The sequence below is a fragment of the Chiloscyllium plagiosum genome, unplaced genomic scaffold (assembly GCF_037043375.1).
Source record: "Chiloscyllium plagiosum isolate Xiang-an unplaced genomic scaffold, Cpla_swu_hap1 HiC_scaffold_14, whole genome shotgun sequence".
Lineage (NCBI taxonomy): Eukaryota > Metazoa > Chordata > Chondrichthyes > Orectolobiformes > Hemiscylliidae > Chiloscyllium > Chiloscyllium plagiosum.
Genome location: NW_028270152.1, coordinates 46254833 through 46272234, shown reverse-complemented (window position 1 = coordinate 46272234; position 17402 = coordinate 46254833). Strand labels below are relative to the sequence as shown.

Genomic DNA, 17402 nt, shown 5'->3' with positions numbered 1-17402 from the left:
CAATTAATGGGATTTACTTTTTATATATGAGATTTTTTAATTAGTTTACCTTATTAACTAGAACTTCTAAACAGAAAAAACACTTATCCATTGGTCCTTTGAATTTACCATCCTAACTCCATACTCCTTAACCTATTGAAATTCCTTGAATGTGTTATCACTTCACAAGCCTCCGCTTATCTTTGACTTTCTGTGCATTCCAAGTCATGTCTATCTTAATCTAACATGTAACTGCAGAATATCCAATCAGGTTTTTATCTTAGCCACTGTATTGAAACAGCCACTCAATATAATTGACTACACTAACCTCCTCAGCACCGAAATATTGTTATCCAGCTGCTGTAGATTGATTCCATTCTTACCTGCAATAGTTTGGTGACCCACTTTCACACTGTTACCTCTGGAGTCTGACATGGATCTATTCCCTCTATTTGCAATCTATATGCTTCTTCTTAGTGTTGTCACCCAAAATCACAGCCAGATTCCACATGTATGCTTGTGATTTTAAGCTTTATCTCACCACCAGCTCTTTGGAATCCATCGGAGCCTCTGACTTGTTGCACATTTGACCAACATTCAATTTAAGTTGAGCAGAAATTGCCTTCAAAAAATATTTGGTCCCTTTGACAAACATTATTCCATGACCAGCATTTCCAGCCAAATGTTATGTTGAGCCCGAAGTAAGTCTGCAACCACATATCAATATCACTATATCTCCATCTCATTCCTCTACTCCATACTTACCTGAAATTCCCCTCTATGCCTTTGTTATCTTTGGGCTAGATTGCTCTAATGCTCTCCCAGCTTGTCACATTTCTTACACTCCACATGTACTCACTCAAAATGCTGTTCATTTCTTAACCCACTCCAAATCTGGTTCACCTGTCACTTCTGTGTTTACTGACCTTCACTGCTCCTGATATGACTAAGTCTCAGTTTTAAAATCTTAAATTTCAAATCCCACCTATGGCTTTGTCCCTCCTGATCTTTGTAGTCTGTGCCAACCCATGCAGCTTCAGACACTTGTACTTTTCTAATTCAGGCTTCTTATACATTCTCAAATTCAAAACAATGAAAATAGAACAAGGAGGTAGGCCATTCAGCCCTTCAAGCCTACTCGACCATTCAATATGAGGCTGATCATCCAACTCAGTACAATTAACTCTCATGACTCTCTGGGTGAAGATATTTCTCCACATATCATTGGAGAAATTTAATAGCGTCACCATTAGCAGATGAGCCTTCAAGCTGCCCTGGACATAAGCTCTGAAAGTTTCTCACTGAACTTCATTGTTTTTTTTATGATGTTCCTTAAAACGTATCTAAGTAAGCTTTTTGTTATCTGTCTGAGTTTTGCTTCTGTGACCTTTTATTGATACCACGTTTTCTAAGTGCCTTGCGATATTTTACTACATTAAATGCATTAAATAAGTCATTGCTGAATGATTTTTACTCCAAATGAATGAGCCTTCATAATTTTGGTTACACAATTGATGTCTATTACCTGCAATTAAAGTAGGAAAGGTGTTGGCACAGTTTGCTGAGGAAGGCTGAGAGGCATACAGTTTCTGATGATGACTGCCATGATATCTTCTAATGATGTTGATGTAAATTTTGAAACTTTGCATTTTCAACGGATATGATTTTCAATTGTAACTGGCTTGCTTTCCATAATGTCCATGATGAGAGGAAGAAACAACAATACAAGCTGAAAGAGAGATGTCATTTTGACAGTGATTAAATTAAAGCAGGTCTTTTCCCTCAGGCATCTGAATAACCATTGTAGCAGGAAATGATTGTGAATACTCAGCAAAGGTAGGGTGTTTGGAAAGCCTCTGACAAATATTTGAACAATGAGAGGAGTTTTACTTTAGTACTCCGGGTGAGATAATTCAACTTCTTTTCACATTGCATTCCAGTCCTGATAAAACATCTGATGGTGTTGTCGCATGTGTTATGCTATCTTTCAATATGTCTTTTCACCAATTTGCCAAAGTAGTGTTCATCATTCATGTCCAAGAGGACCACATTCTTATTGTTTAATTGCTCAATCAGCATCTCCCTGGCCTCCAAATATTTCAAATCATATCTTTCCTTCAGACATGTTCTTAACAGCTCAATTGCATTGCTTTTCCATCTTGTCCACAAAGCCTGTTGGAAAAGTTGGATTAGTTCAGTAACTGAGCGCTGGGCTTGTGATGTGCAGTTAAACTGTAGCTGTTCCTAGTGACCTAGGTAGCATACAGATATCATGCTTGCCTTCTTATCTGAAGGATCATGGTATGCAGTCCAGCACCAAGTATGGTTTATGGAGTAGTTGCGCACCTCAACTTGTGAAGGCTAAGTGCATTTTGGTTGGAACAGCTGCTGGTACCAGCTTCAGAAAAATCTTTGAGCTGAAGGAGGAGTGGAAATGGCACAGCCTTTGCAACAATGGAGACCTTGTTACAGAGAGTAGTCAGAAGAATAGGATCTTCCCTCAGGAGTCCATCCAGACAGCTGTATCCGGAAATGAAAGAACAGATACCATTGTGGTCAATGCCAGTGGACTAGGTCTGAGGGCGTGTTGGTGCAGTACTACAAAAAGTGAAATGGCCTCACATTAATGATCATGGTCAGTGAATGTATCTTTGGAAACCATATCTTAACAAATCACTTACCTCAGTCACAGCTGCATTCACCATACCGCATTCACTCAACTATTGCTGAACATCATAGACAATGATTGACTCATGTCCAACATTCATTACCTCACCACCTTCATACACTTGCACTGTGAGGCTTGCAGTAGTGGCACCTCATATTTTCCTCACACTGTGGCAAACACATCACTCAAATTCACTAAACTACATTCAGAAACATTTTTGTTTCCCTTGCAGCAAAGATGGCCCATAACTGGAAGCAGCAGCACCATGGTGGAGACAGTGTTGGTAAACATAGGTGCAGCAATGGGCCATGGCAGGGCTGAAACCTGACAGGATGATGGTATATCCCTGACTAATCTATCTGCTTGCTTTCCAATTCCACTCATCCCAAAGTTTTACAAGATTTACAAGCTGCAGGTGGTGCAAACATTTTTTGTTTTCCACCCAACACTATGCCTGTTTGTTTTCTTTTATTAATTAAGGCATCACTGGCTGAGCCAGTATTTATTGATTGTTCCAGTTGCCCTTGAAAAGATGATGGTGGGCTGCCTTTATTGTAGTCCATTCACTGTGGTTGGACTCACAGTGCCATTAGGGAGGGGATTCCAGGATTTTGACCCTGTGACACTGAAGAAACAGTTATTATATTTCCAAGTCAGTTTGGAGAGTAGATTGGAGAGGAATTTGTAATTGGTTATGTTCCCATATATCTGCTGTCCGAGACAGTAATGGTTATATATTTGAAATGTGCTGTCTAAGGCTCCTTGGTGAATTTCTGCAGTGCATCTTGTAGAGAGTACACATTGCTGCTACTGACCATTGGTGGTGGAGGGAGTGAATGTTTGTGGATGTGGTGCCAGTTATGTGGGCTACTTTGTCCTGGATGGTGTCAAACTTGTTTGTGTTGTTGGAGCTGCATCCATCCAGGTAAGTGAGATTATTCTATCGTACTCCTGACTTGTGACTTGCAGGTGGTGGAACGGCTTTGGGGAGTTGGGGGATGAATTACTTATTGCAGGATTCCTTGCTTCTGACATGCTCTTCAGCCACTGTATTTTCTGGTTAGTACAGTTCAGTTTCTGCTCAATGATAACCCCCAGGATGTTAATAGTGGAGGATTCAGTGATAGTGGCATCATTGAATATCAAGTGGCAGTGAATAGATTGTGACTTACTGAAGATGGGTATTGTCTGGCATATATGTGGCTCAAAAGTTATTTGCTACTTTTCAGCTCAGTGTCAAAATCACATTTTGATGTGGACTGCTTCAGTACTTGAGGAGTAATGTATGGTGCTGAACATTGTGCTTGGACTGAAGTAGCGAAATCTCAACCTTTTGTCTTGCAATTTCAGACTAATGCTGTTATGGTTGTACATGGCAGTGTTTAAATGTGTTTTCATGGTGATCACAGTAGTCCAGCAATCTACACTCCAGTAGATTATTGAGATTGCTGAAAAACCATCTTCGGGCAGTGCTGATAGCTCAGTGGACAAACTTGTGTCCACCCTCAGACGACAGAATTTTGGAATTCTTTCTCCTATCATCACCGCCACTCCGCCAGTGATTGTGCAGTTGCCTGCCTGCCAGCTAACCGAGATTTCTGGCCATGCCGAGGTGGTGCAGTCAAAAGCCAGTCATTTGAAGTTCAGTTGTGTTGGAGACCACTCTGTGGGGCCATTTGTAGTCTTCCTCAGTGAAAATCCACAGCCTTCAACCAGCCACGGTGTAGCCACCAGTGTCCTCGGCCAGGAAAAGAAATCTGTAGGCTGAGCACCTGGAAATGAACAAGGTTGACGTGTTGAAGTTTGTTTGGAATTTAAATGGTTTGCTGGATGAAGTTGATTTGAAGCGTTTGTTTTATATCAACATTATGACTGAGGACAATGATCATCAATGATCAACTGTGACCATTTCTGATAGAATTAAAGTTTGGAACTACTGTGCAATGGGAATTTAGGGCTGTGCATAAGGAGCTTTAGTTGGATTGGGCAATCATGGATATCCCAGATGGAATGTACCCAATGCTGTGTCTATCCTCGCTTCTTCCTCCAGCTCCTTTACCTCTTAAGTTGTTCATCAAATCCTTGGTGGTATGGGTTGTGCGCTCATGATGGCCAGGCTCTTTAGGATACAGCAGCCTACTATAAATTGAAATACATGCCTCAGCAATCAAAACCATTGCTTCAGTACTACAAAGACCTACATTATGATATTTTGCATGGCAGCATGACTTTCATATGCAAGCTGAGTGCATGCAGATGAGTAGCAGTGGGGAATCACGAACTAGTTTGATGTTGTGGTTGATAAGATTGATGAAGCAGCAGATTACTGCAGAATAAAAGAATCGTGAAAACTGCTAGACCAGCAGGCATTCCTCACCATGTGCTGTGAACACCACACACCAACAGCACATTGTGAGTAGAAAGTTTCACGTTTGTAGCATATCTCAGCATTTCAAGCACCTTCCGTAAAATGATATGACTATTTGATGGCATCCATTACCATAGGGAGACAGACTACTGTCACAACAGAGAAATGTGCATGCTTTCTCTGGTTTCAGGAAGAACATCATGAACTCTCCTCTCCCAACACAAATAGAATCTGCCACCTCTTTTCAATAATAAATTACAGAGTGGGAGATATCAGATATATAGCCTGCTCCAGCCTGGAAAGAATTGGAACAGGGAGAAAGTGAGGACTGCAGATGCTGGAGATCAGAGCTGAAAAATGTGTTGCTGGAAAAGCGCAGCAGGTCAGGCAGCATCCAAGGAGCAGGAGAATCAATGTTTCGGGCATAAGCCCTTCTTCAAAAAAAAGAATTGGAACAAACAAATTCAGGGCCACAGGTTGCAGGTCTGGTTATAGGAAATCAAAATTATACAATCACCTCTAAAATAAAGCCACACACAATGTTCCTAGCTTACAAGGAGGCAAGAGAAATGCTCTTGAAAAACCTAGCCAGGTTGATAATTCCCTCTATTGAGAGCTTCTTCCTCCCTCTGCATTTGGCTCATCATACTTTCTGCTGTGTCTGCACCTCCTTCTTATGGTACTGCCTAAGAGGAATTGCAGCTATTGCACCCATGTGTGGGAGCAGGTTGTCTATTCAGGACCTTTGCAGTCACAACCAAGGTCTTCTCCACATGCAGCAAAACTGCTTTTAAACTCCATTAATGAGTACTTTCAAAATCTCGTGCAGAGCCGATACGGATTAGTTTACAATTTATCTGAAAATACTTGAAGATCCCTCCAAGTATTTGAGTTATCAGTTTTTGGGCTGACATTGAAAATGGCAAAGCCAGTGTAAAAGTAGCCATGGGTGCTGACTGGCATGATAATCCACCCAAGCAACATACTTTCAGCCTACACTTCTAATGATTGGCACATTTGCCATGATAATGTGTGGGTAGTCCTGAAAGTCTGTTCATAGGGTGGAGATGGTTAACCAACTCCAAAAACTACACTGTGACATGGCCTTAGGAACCTTTAGCAGTGCCTTATTTCCCATCTTTAGCTGGACGAGCAACTTTGTAGAAAAAAGTCTTCATGCCATCATGTTAATGATGTGTAACTGGACAACATAGAGGAGATCTCAGAAAAGAAATGGAAAGGACAATGAGGCAGTAAATTAGTGACTAACATAAAAGGAGCATGATAGTCTTTTATAAATATGTAAATGGATAGTCACAGGCTCTGATAGTGACCTAAAAGGAGATCTTGTAGGGGTAACAGAGCATGGCCAAGGTAAATGAGTACTTAGCCTCTGCCTTCAGTTGAGAGGTGGGTATAGCAGTAAAGGAAGTGGCAACAGTGATGCTCACAATAAAAGTAGAAAAGATAAAGTACTTTAAATGTTGTCAGTACTCATTAGAAATTTACTCCTCCTGACTGGGCTGCATTCTAGGTTACTGAGGAAAGAAAGGGTGGGAATCATGGAGGCTCTGGGTATTAGCTCCAGTGGTACCAGGGGTCTGGAGAATTGCAAATGTTACATTCCTTTTTCAAAAAGGATAAGTGTAGCTACTAGAACCAATCAGGTGGCAAAAACTTTATAGAAACAATAATCCATGACAAAGCTTGGTTTAATAAATGAAAACTAGCTTGGATCTGTTAAGGATGAATCATTTTTGATGAACTTACTTTCTTCAAAGTAACAGAGAGGGCTAATGAAAGTAGTGTATTTGTGAATATAGATTTTGAAAAATAATTTGTAAAAACAACCCCATCATTTACTCATTAACAATCAAAAGACAATGCAACATGGATGCCAAATTGGTTAAGAGACAAAAAGCAGACTGTGACAATGGATAGTTGTTTTGACAGTCTGAATGATATAGTGTTGTTCCATAACATTTGGTAAATGAGCTCTGCTATTTTGTTATATGCTAATGACCTCAGCATGGACATCATTTCAAGATCTATAAATGATACAAAGCTTGAAAGTGTCATAAACAATGAAAAGGATAGTAGCAGGCGTCAGGAGGACATTGAACTAATGAAATGGACAGACTCACTGCAGAGAATGTTGCGCAGAAAGTGTGGAAAATAGAAGGAGGTAGAGAGAAAACAGGAATTAGCTTGACATCAGTAATAGGGAAAATGCTCAAGTCAATTTAAAAGATTTAATAGCAGAGCACTTGGAAAAGAGGATTGGACAGAGTCAGAAATTGCTGGAAAAGCTCAGCAGGTCTGGCAGCATCTGTGGAGACATATCAGAGTTAAAGTTCTGCGTTCATTGAAACCTTTTCAGAACTGATTCTGGCTAGGAGAAGGATGGTATATATGTTGTAGATGTGGCTGGGGTTAAGAGGGGAGTAAACAATACGTGGAGAAGGAGCCCAGAAAGAAAAAAAACAGTACTTGGGCAGACAATATTTTGGGTGAAGGTCAACCTGGGAGAATTAACAGCTGCTAATGGGACCATTAGTAGCTGACAATGTGTTGCTTGTGGTAGCAGTCCACATGATGACAAGGCCTGGTTGTGGGATTTAGAGTAAGGACATGGGAGAAGGTGCTCAGGCCGAAAATTATTTAAACTCAATAATGAGTCCCGAAGGCTGCTCGGTCCCCAAGTGGAAAATGAGAATCGATTTTTCTAGTTTATGCTGAGCTGTATCAGGTGCTCCCGATGTGGTCTTCTCCAAATCAGGGAGACCAAACGTAAACTTAGGGATCAGTTCGCTGAGCATCTCAGCCAGGCCCGCAGGGGCCAACCGGACCTCCCAGTCACTGCCCATTTTAATACCACTCCCAGTCCTTTTCCAACATGACCATCCTTGGCCTCCTCCATTGTCACAATGAACCAAACAGCAAATTGGAGGAACAACACCTCATCTTCCGCTTGGGCAGCCTGCAGCCTAGAGGACTCAATATTTGAGTTCTCCAATTTCAAATAACCTCCCTTCCCATTTCCCGACTCCTTTCCCAGCACCTTCCCATCCCTTCCACCCCTCCCAGCCACCTACCAGATTCATTCCTCCTATTGGTCAAACAGGTCGTACCCTCTACCTGTCTGCACCTATCCCCACTTCACCACCCTGCCCCCACCACCTCCTTTATCTGCAGCTCCCCCTACACCCAGGCTCTGTCCTGAAGAAGGATTACACCTGAAGTGTTGATTTCTTTACCTCCTGAAGCTGCCTGGCTTGCTGTGCTCTTCCAGCCTCCTGCCTGTCTTCGCTGGAACACTGCAGCAAGTCTGAGAGAGAGGTATTGGCCAGGGTTCATGATGCTGTGTTGAAGTGGTAGTTAAGCTAGGGGTCACTTTTGCATACAGCATGTAGGTATTCTGTAAAGTGTAGAGGAGACCACACTGTTAACAGCTAATACAATAGACTAGATTCCCCCCACCACCACACCCACTCCAGTTACAGGCTCTGCCCCCACTCTCAGCTCCACACCCACACCAGATCCCAGCTCCCAGCCCTGCCGAGTTTTCACTATCCCTCCAGACCTCGCCCTCACTGAGGACGAATGATCAGTCCTCAGCAAAGGACTCACCTTCATCCCCCTCCGCCCACACATCAATGAATTTAATACACGCCATGACGTCAAACACTTTTTCTGCCGCCTCTGCCTCCGAGCTTACTTTCACAATCAGGACTCCCACCCACCTTCCAAGGACCCCTTCACTCACCTCCAACACACTCCATCCATCTGGACACCCCGTGCTGGCCTATTACCTGCCCTTGACCTCTTCATTTTCAACTGCCGCCGGGACATTAACCGCCTCAACCTGTCTACCCCACTCCAACCTCTCACCCTTACAAAGCGCAGCCCTCCAATTCCTCTGCTCCAATCCCGACCTCACCATCAAACCAGCAGATAAAGGGGGTGCAATGGTAGTCTGGCGCACTGACCTCTACATCGCTGATGCCAGATGCCAACTCGAGGACACCTCCTCCTACCGCCCCTTCGACCATGACCCCATCCCCCATCACCAAACCATCATCTCCCAGACCATACAGAACCTCATCACCACAGGAGATCTCTCACCCATAGCTTCCAACCTCATAGTCCGGGAACCCTGCACTGCCTGGTTCTACCTCCTTCCCAAGATCCACAAGCCTGACCACCCTGACCGACCCATTGTCTCAGCATGCTCCTGCACCACTGAACTCATCTCTACCTACCTCGACCCTGTCCTATCCCCCCTAGTCCAGGAACTCCCCACATACGTTCGTGACACCACCCATGCCCTCCACCTCCTCCAAGACTTCCATTTCCCCGGCCTCCAACGCCTCATCTTCACCATGGATATTCATTCCCTCTACACTTCCATCCGCCATGACCAGGGCCTCCAAGCCCTCCGTTTTTTCCTCTCCCAACGTCCCCAACAGTACCCTTCCACCGACACTCATTCGTTTGGCCGAACTAGTCTTCACCCTTAACATTTTCTACTTCGAATCCTCCCACTTCCTCCAGACCAAAGGGGTAGCCATGAATACCTGTATGGGCCCCAGCTATGCCTGTCTCTTTGTTGGCTACGTAGAACAGTCCATCTTCCCTAATTACACCGGCACCACTCCCCACCTCTTCCTCCACTACATTGATGACTGCCTTGGAGTGACCTTGTGCTCCCATGAGAAGGTTGAGCAATTTATCAACTTCACCAACACATTCCACCCTGACCTTAAATTTGCCTGGACTATCTCTGATTCCTCCCTCCCCTTCCTGGACCTCTCCATCTCCATTAATGACGACCGACTTGACACCGACATTTTTTTACTAACCCACCAACTCCCACAGCTACCTGAATTACACCTCTTCCCACCCTACCTCCTGCAAAACTGCCATCCCATATTCCCAATTCCTCCACCTCCGCCGTATCTGCTCCCAGGAGGACCAGTTCCACCACAGAACACACCAGATGACCTCCTTCTTTAGAGACCGCAATTTCCCTTCCCACATGGTTAAAGATTCCCTCCAATGCATCTCGTCCACATCCCACACCTCTGCCCTCAGATCCCACCCCTCTAACTGTAACAAGGACAGAACCCCCCTAGTATTCACCTTCTACCATACCAACCTTCGCATAAACCAAATCATCTGCCGACATTTCCGCCACCTCCAAACATACCCCACCACCAGGGATATATTTCCCTCCCCACCCCTTTCCGCCTTCCACAAAGACCGTTCCCTCCGTGACTACCTGGTCAGGTCCACGTCCCCAAACAACCCACCCTCCCATCCTGGCACCTTCCCCTGCCACCGCAGGAATTGCAAAACCTGCGCCCACACCTCCTCCCTCACCTCCGTCCAAGACCCTAAAGGAGCCTTCCACATCCATCAAAGTTTTACCTGCACAGCCACCAATATCATTCATTGTATCCGTTGCTCTCGATGCGGTCTCCTCTACATTGGGGAGACTGGACGCATCCTAGCAGAGTGCTTTAGGGAACATCTCTGGGACACCCGCACCAATCAACCACACCGCCCTGTGGCCCACCATTTCAACTCGCCCTCCCACTCAGCCGAGGATATGGAGATCCTGGGCCTCCTTCACCGCCGCTCCTTCACCACCCGACACCTGGAGAAAGAACACCTCATCTTCCGCCTCAGAGCACTTCAATCCCAGGGCATCAATGTGGACTTCACCAGTTTCCTCATTTCCCCATTCCCCCATCTCACTCCAGTTCCAAACTTCCAGCTCCCCACCGTCCCCATGATCTGTCCTTCCGGCCTATCTTCTTTTCCAGCTATCCACTCCACCTTCCTCTCTGACCTATCACCTTCATTCCACCCCCCACTCACCTATTGTACTCTATACTACTTTCTCCCCACCCCACCCTCCTCTCATTTCTCTCTTCACCCTTCAGGCACTCTGCCTGTATTCCTGATGAAGGGCTTTTGCCCGAAACATCGATTTTCCTGCTCTTCGGATGCTGCCTGAACTGCTGTGCTTTTCCAGCACCACTCTACTCCAGAATCTGTAGTAATTGTTTTTACCTAGATTGAATGAAATGCAGATAAATTGCTGTTCCACTTGGAAGATATGACCTGGGCCTTGGACGGTGAGGAGGGAGGAAGTAAATGGGCAGATGTTACACCTCCTGCGTTTGCGTGGGAAGGTGCCATGTGGGTATGGGGACATCTTCGAAGTGGAGAAGATGTGGATCGAGTTGTCCTGGAGGAAACAGTGCCTATGGAATTTCTGTTTCAGCAATTTCTGTTCCCCTTTCTGATTTCCAGTGTCTGCAGTTCTTTGTTTTTTTTTTTGCAGAGAGTCAGTATGGATTTATGGACATCTGTTGGAATTTTTCAAGGATGTAACTAGTAGGTTGATAAAGGGGAGCCAGTGGATGTGATTTATTTAGACTTTCAGAAGGCTTTTGATAAGGTCCCACATAAGAGATTAGAGCGCATGGGACAGGGGATAGTGAATTGACATGGATAAAGAAAACAAAGGGCAGGACTAAATGAATCATTTTCCGAGTGGTTTCAATGGCTAGTGGGGTACCTCAATGCTTGGGCTCCGGCTATGTATTAATGATTTAGCTGAAAGAGCTAAATGTAAACTGTAAGTTTGCAGATGGCACGCAGCCTGGTGAGAGAGTGAACTATGAGGAGGATACAGAGATGCTTCTGTGATCTGGACCAGTTGAATCAGTGGTCAAATGCTTGGCAGATGTGGTATATTGTGGATAAATGTGAGGTTTTCCATTTTCCTTGCAAAAATAGAGGGGCAAATTATTATCTAAATGGTGATAGATTGTGAAAGGAGAAGGTACAATGAAACCTGGGTGTTCTTGTAGACCAGAAGCTGAAAGTAAACCAGCAAGTGGAGCAGGCAATGAAGAAGACAAATGATATGTTAGCTATCATAACAACAGGAATCGAGTACAGGAACAGGAATGTCATGCTGCAATTATACAGGGCATTGATGAGACCACACCTGGAGTATTGTGTGCACTTTTGGTTTCCTTATCTGAGAAAGAATGTTCTGGTTATGGAGAAAGCGCATCAAATATAATATTGTTGGAAGACTTGACAGGTAGATGTGAAAACTTTCTTTTCCCTTGCTGGAGAGTCTAGGACTCACAGAATAGGGGTGAGTCCTATTTAAGGCAGAGATGAGGAGGAATTTCTTCCCTCAGATTTGTGAATCTATGGGATTCTTTACCACAGAGGGCTGGTTTGACTGGGTCAATTAGTATATTCAAGGCTGAGGCAGACAGATTTTTCATCAGTAAGGGAATCAAGGGTTTTGGTGAAAGGGGAAGAACATGGAGTTGAGGATTATCAGAATCAGCTATAATCTCATTGAATAGCACAGCAGGCTTGGTGGGCTGAAGGACCTACTTCTGTTACTCTGTCTCATGGTCTTACCATTTACCAGATTGATTCCTGGGATGGCAGGACTGACATAAGAAGAGAGACTGGATCAGTGACTGGAGTTTAGAAAACTAAAGGGCAATCTCGTAGAAACCGAGAAAATTCTACCAGGTCTCGATGGGGTAAACACAGGAAGGATATTCCTGATGACTGGGAAGTCCAGGACCAAGGATCTCTTTCTAAGCATAGAGGGTAGGCCATTTATGACTGAGATGAAGAGAAATTTCTTCTCCCAGTGAGTGATGACCTGACGAATTCTCTACCATAGAAAGTAGTTGAGGCCAAAAACATTAAATATTTTCAAGAAGGAGTTAGCTATAATTCTTGGGGCTAAAGGGATAAAGGGCATGGGGAGAAAGCGGGAACATGGTACTAATTTGGATGATTAGCCATGATCATATTGAATGGCGAAGCAGGCTTGGAAGGCTGAGTGACCCAGTGAAGTGCTGATTTTAATAGGGAGAATGAGGAGAGCCTCAGCCAGAATATTGTGTTCTGATGTCAAAGTCTTAAAACAGTGTAAGAGGTGAGGGAACTTCTGTTATGTGAGGCAACTGGAGAAGCTGGAATTTTTCTTCATTGTGTAGAGAAGTTTAAGAGGAGATTTGATAGAGAAGTTAAAAAGATCTTGAATGCTCGGAAAAAACAGCAACTCTGATAACTGGGAGCAATTTAGAATTCAGCAAAAGTGGAACAAAAGATTGATCAAGAGGGGGAATGTAGAGTGTGAGAGTTAACCTGCTGGGAACATAAAAACTGTCTGTAAAAGCTTTTATAAATATGTGATGAGAGAAAGCTTAGCGATGGCAAGTATAAGTCCCTTACAGTCAGAAATAGGGGAAATTACAACAAGGAACAAAGAAATGGCAGACAAATTGAAACACGTTTTAGTTCTGCCTTCATAAAAGAGGACACAAATAATTTCCCAGCAATATTAGAGAACCAAGGGTCTCGTGAAAGGGGAAAATTGAAGAAAATTAGTATTACTACAAAAAAGGTGCTAGAGAAATTCATGGCGTTAAACGGTGACAAATTCCCAAAGCCTGATAGTACTCTGAGGTGCAGGTTAAAGAAAGTGGTCCTTGATATATCGGATGCAATGATGGTCAGCTTCCAAAATTCGATAGACTCTGGAGCAGTTCCCATAGATTGGAGGATGGCTAAAGTAACCCACTAGTTTAAAAAAGAGAGAAAACAGGGAATTACAAATCAGTTGGCATAACATCAGCAATGAGTAAAATGCAAGAGGATATTGTAAAGATAACAGAACACTTGGAAGGCATTGATGGGATTAGACAAATTCCACATGGGTTAACAAAAGGCAAATCTGAGGATGTAACTAGTAGAATAGGTAGGGGAGAGTTAGTGAATGTGAGGTACTGGATTTCCAGAAGGCTTTTGATAAGCTGCCAAATAAGAACCTAGTGGACAAACTTAAAGCACATGGGATTGGGCATATGGATTGAGAATTCCTTGTCAGACTGGAAACAGATTCAGATAAATGAGTCTTCTTTCCACATGTCAGGCAGTGACTAGGGCAGCTGTAGAAATCATTGCGTGGGCCCCAACTCTTCATGATTTAAATCAATGACTGAAATAAGGGAAACAATTGCAATATTACCAAATTTCTTTGATGACACAAAACAAGGAGGGATTGAGAGTTCTGAGGAGGACTCATGGAGACTTCAGGACAATCTAGACATGTTGAGCAAATGTACAAGAATGAATGTAAAGTTATATACTTCAGAGTGACAAAAAAAGAAAAGCAGAGTATTACATAAGTTGCTATATATTGGGAAATATGGACATACAAGGGGACCTGTGTGTCCTTGTACATCAGTCAACAAAACTAAGCGAAAACCAAAGGAACTACGGATGTTGTGAATCAGAAACAAAAACAGAAGTTGCTGGAATAGCTCAGTAGATCTGGCAACATCTGTGAAGAGAACTCAAAGTTAGTGTTCCTCAGGTCTGAGGAAAGGTCATTGGATCTAAAACACTAACTTTGATTTCTCTTCACAGATGCTGCCAGACATGCTGAGCTTTTTCAGTGAAACTAAGCAGTTAGGTGCAGCAAGCAAATAGGAAGTCAAATGGTATGTTGGCCATTATTGCAAGAGGATTTGAGTTCAGAAGTGGAGATGTCTTACTGCAAATGTACAGGACCTTGATGAAGCCACAACTAGAGTATTGTGAGCAGTTTTGGTCTCCCTACCTAAGAGAGGATATATTTTCCGCAGATGGAGTGCAACAGAGGTTCACTAGGCTGATACTGGGGATGGTAGAACTGTCATATGAATTGAGATTAGTTCTGCTGGGCCTGTATTCATTAGAGTTTAGAAGGATGAGAAGGGATCTTATTGAAATATATAAAATTTCAACTGGGCTAGAAAAACTAAATGCAGTGAGCATGCTTTGAATCAGGGTTCACAGTCTTAGGTTTTGGGGTAAGCCACTTAGGACCAAGATGAGGGAACTTAGGACCAAGTGTGATGAACAGAAATTGCTGGAGCAATTCAGCAGGTCATAGATTCCCTACAGTGTGGCCAAATGAGTCTGCACCAACCATCATCCCATCCAAACTCAACCCCCCACCATTGTAAACCCACGTTTTATCATGGCTAACCCACATAGACTGCACATCTCTTGGCACTAGGAACAATTTAGCATGGCCAGTCCACCTAATCTGCACACCTTTGGACTGTGGAAGGAAACCAAAGCAAACCCACGCAGACATGAGGGGAATGTGCAAACTCCATACAGGCAGCCACCTCAGGCTGGAATCAAACCCAAGTCCCTGGCACTGTGAGGCAGCAGTGCTAACCATTGAGCCATGAAGCCATCCCAACAGGTCTGGCAGCTTTTGTGGAAAGAGAAATCAAGTTAACATTTCTCATACTGTATGACTCTTCTTTGGAACTTCTGAGCTTTGTTTGAAGCAAAATTGTTATTTGAGCACAAGTTAGGATGTCGTGAGCAGGAGGTAAGTAGAGAGGATAGTAAGTAGGTAGTTAATAGTAATAAACATAGTGAATAGAAAGTAGATGTTTCAGCTCGGTAAGTTCAAGGCAATAAATTGATATTTAATACATAAGTTACAAATCAAGAACATAACTATCCTTATTACACTTTACTAAGACAAAACAATTTTTGTTGAGCTTGTTTTCATTGATCAAACAGCTTTAGTAACATATTAGGAATTCTAAATGAGGGATAGCTGCAGTTGGTTTATTAAATACTTTTTAATGTTCTTTCACAGCTTGGCACCTTCAGGTCTCATGATGGCGAGTATTTTGTTGAGCCTCTTGTTCTGCCTAATGGGGAAGAATATGATGAAGAGCACAATAAACCACATCTTGTGTATAAACAAGATGCACTGAAGACTCAAACGACAAGGGAGGTCACGAATATTTGTGGCAACTCAGGTATGTTAACAACCTTCAAGCAAATCTGTGATGGCAACCTACAAACCTATATTGCAACAAACAACTGAAAGTGGAACATAAAACATAGAACATTGACATAATGAGAGGTTTTCAGATTTTAGTTTAAGTAAGATATCTTTAAGGATTTGATTTCTTTAGATCAAAAATTACATTTGATTAATGACACTTTGGCTTAGTAAGATTTGCAACCGTAGGAACCATATTGAGCTTTGGAGTAAGTGTTTAATAAACGATTGAATTAAATATGTATATTTTTAATTACTTTCAGTTAGATAGTGAAAACACTATTCTAGTCTTAGCATTAACGAGGCATTTTTATTTTATTTTTGGTATGTGGTTAAATTGATTAAAATGTCCAATTATTGTTAATTTATAATTAACTAAACAATAGTTTAATTTTTAAACATTACATAATTATTGAAGCTCTATGTAAATGTATGTTCTTTTCCTTTCTCTGTAACATTTGGACTGTGTCCAGTTAATACTCTGTTGCACACATTTATTCTAAACTAAACATTTCAATGGAGAAAGTTGTAACTGTATAAGAATCTAGTAAGAACTTTGCATTTCAAAACTGGTGATGTTGTTCAAATTTAGTGGCAGAATCACTACAAAATAGCATGAAATTAAAGCCAACAATTGTAAAACATCATATAACTTTTTGTTGTATTGAACTTTTCTTAAGCTAGTGGAGATATTCTGATTAAGCGTTTAAAATTCGTTGTAAAAGTTCCAAGTCTTTTAATGCCTCATGACGAGTGATGAAAGACCCTTGGATTGATGTATATATTACACTGTGGAGTGCTGGATCTTCCAAGTTGTGACATTGATGCCCATTTTGCAATAATTGTAATACTCTGGCTTAGATTTCATAATCTTAACATATGTCACAGAGTTAAAATCAACAACTGCATGAAGATTTGAAGTCTCAGTTACAGGAAATAAACTCTGGAAGTGCGAAAAAAATCTTTATTCTAAGAACTGGTTTGGCAGTTCTTAGAATGACCAGCAATGTTTAGTTCAAAACCAATGTTTATTGAGGTGTAACCGTAGTCCTGGGAAAAGCACAGTAGCTCTCAGAGGTAGATTGACAGCAAAGAATCAGATGGGCAGTCGCTCAAAAATTAGGTAGAACAGTTAGTTCCATTAGAACTAGAAGGCAGCCAAGGATGTTAACAACATGAAAAGCAACTATTTTAACAGTATGTTATGAATTCTATTCTGCCCTTCTGTTAATAGAATATTTCTGAAAATAAGGTACACTGTATTGATTGTTAGCATAAAAATAGGACCAGGCCAATCAAGAAGGTCAGACTGGAGACTGAGTGAAGCTAATGTGAGGGAGATGGGTTACAGGAAACTGTATATAGTGAGAAATGAATGCTAGATTTGAATTTTGTTTTCGCGTGAAGAAATTTTGAAGCCATCTGAGGAGGTTCTCATCTCAGTTCATAACTGATTGATTAAGATCATGTAG

General features: G+C 42.4%; 1 protein-coding gene across 7 annotated transcripts in view; it reads left to right on the top strand.

Annotated features, from left to right (window-relative positions):
* Positions 1–17402, top strand: part of adamts9 (ADAM metallopeptidase with thrombospondin type 1 motif, 9) — a 258667-nt gene that overhangs the window by 5151 nt on the left and 236114 nt on the right. For all 7 annotated transcript variants that reach the window (XR_015759408.1, XM_087994412.1, XM_087994415.1 and 4 more), the window contains exon 3: positions 15739–15904. Coding sequence is in view for 6 of the 7 variants with exons in the window: in XM_087994412.1 (XP_087850538.1) it covers positions 15739–15904 (166 nt within the window). In the remaining variant the exon portion in view is untranslated. The remainder of the gene's footprint in view (positions 1–15738; positions 15905–17402) is intronic.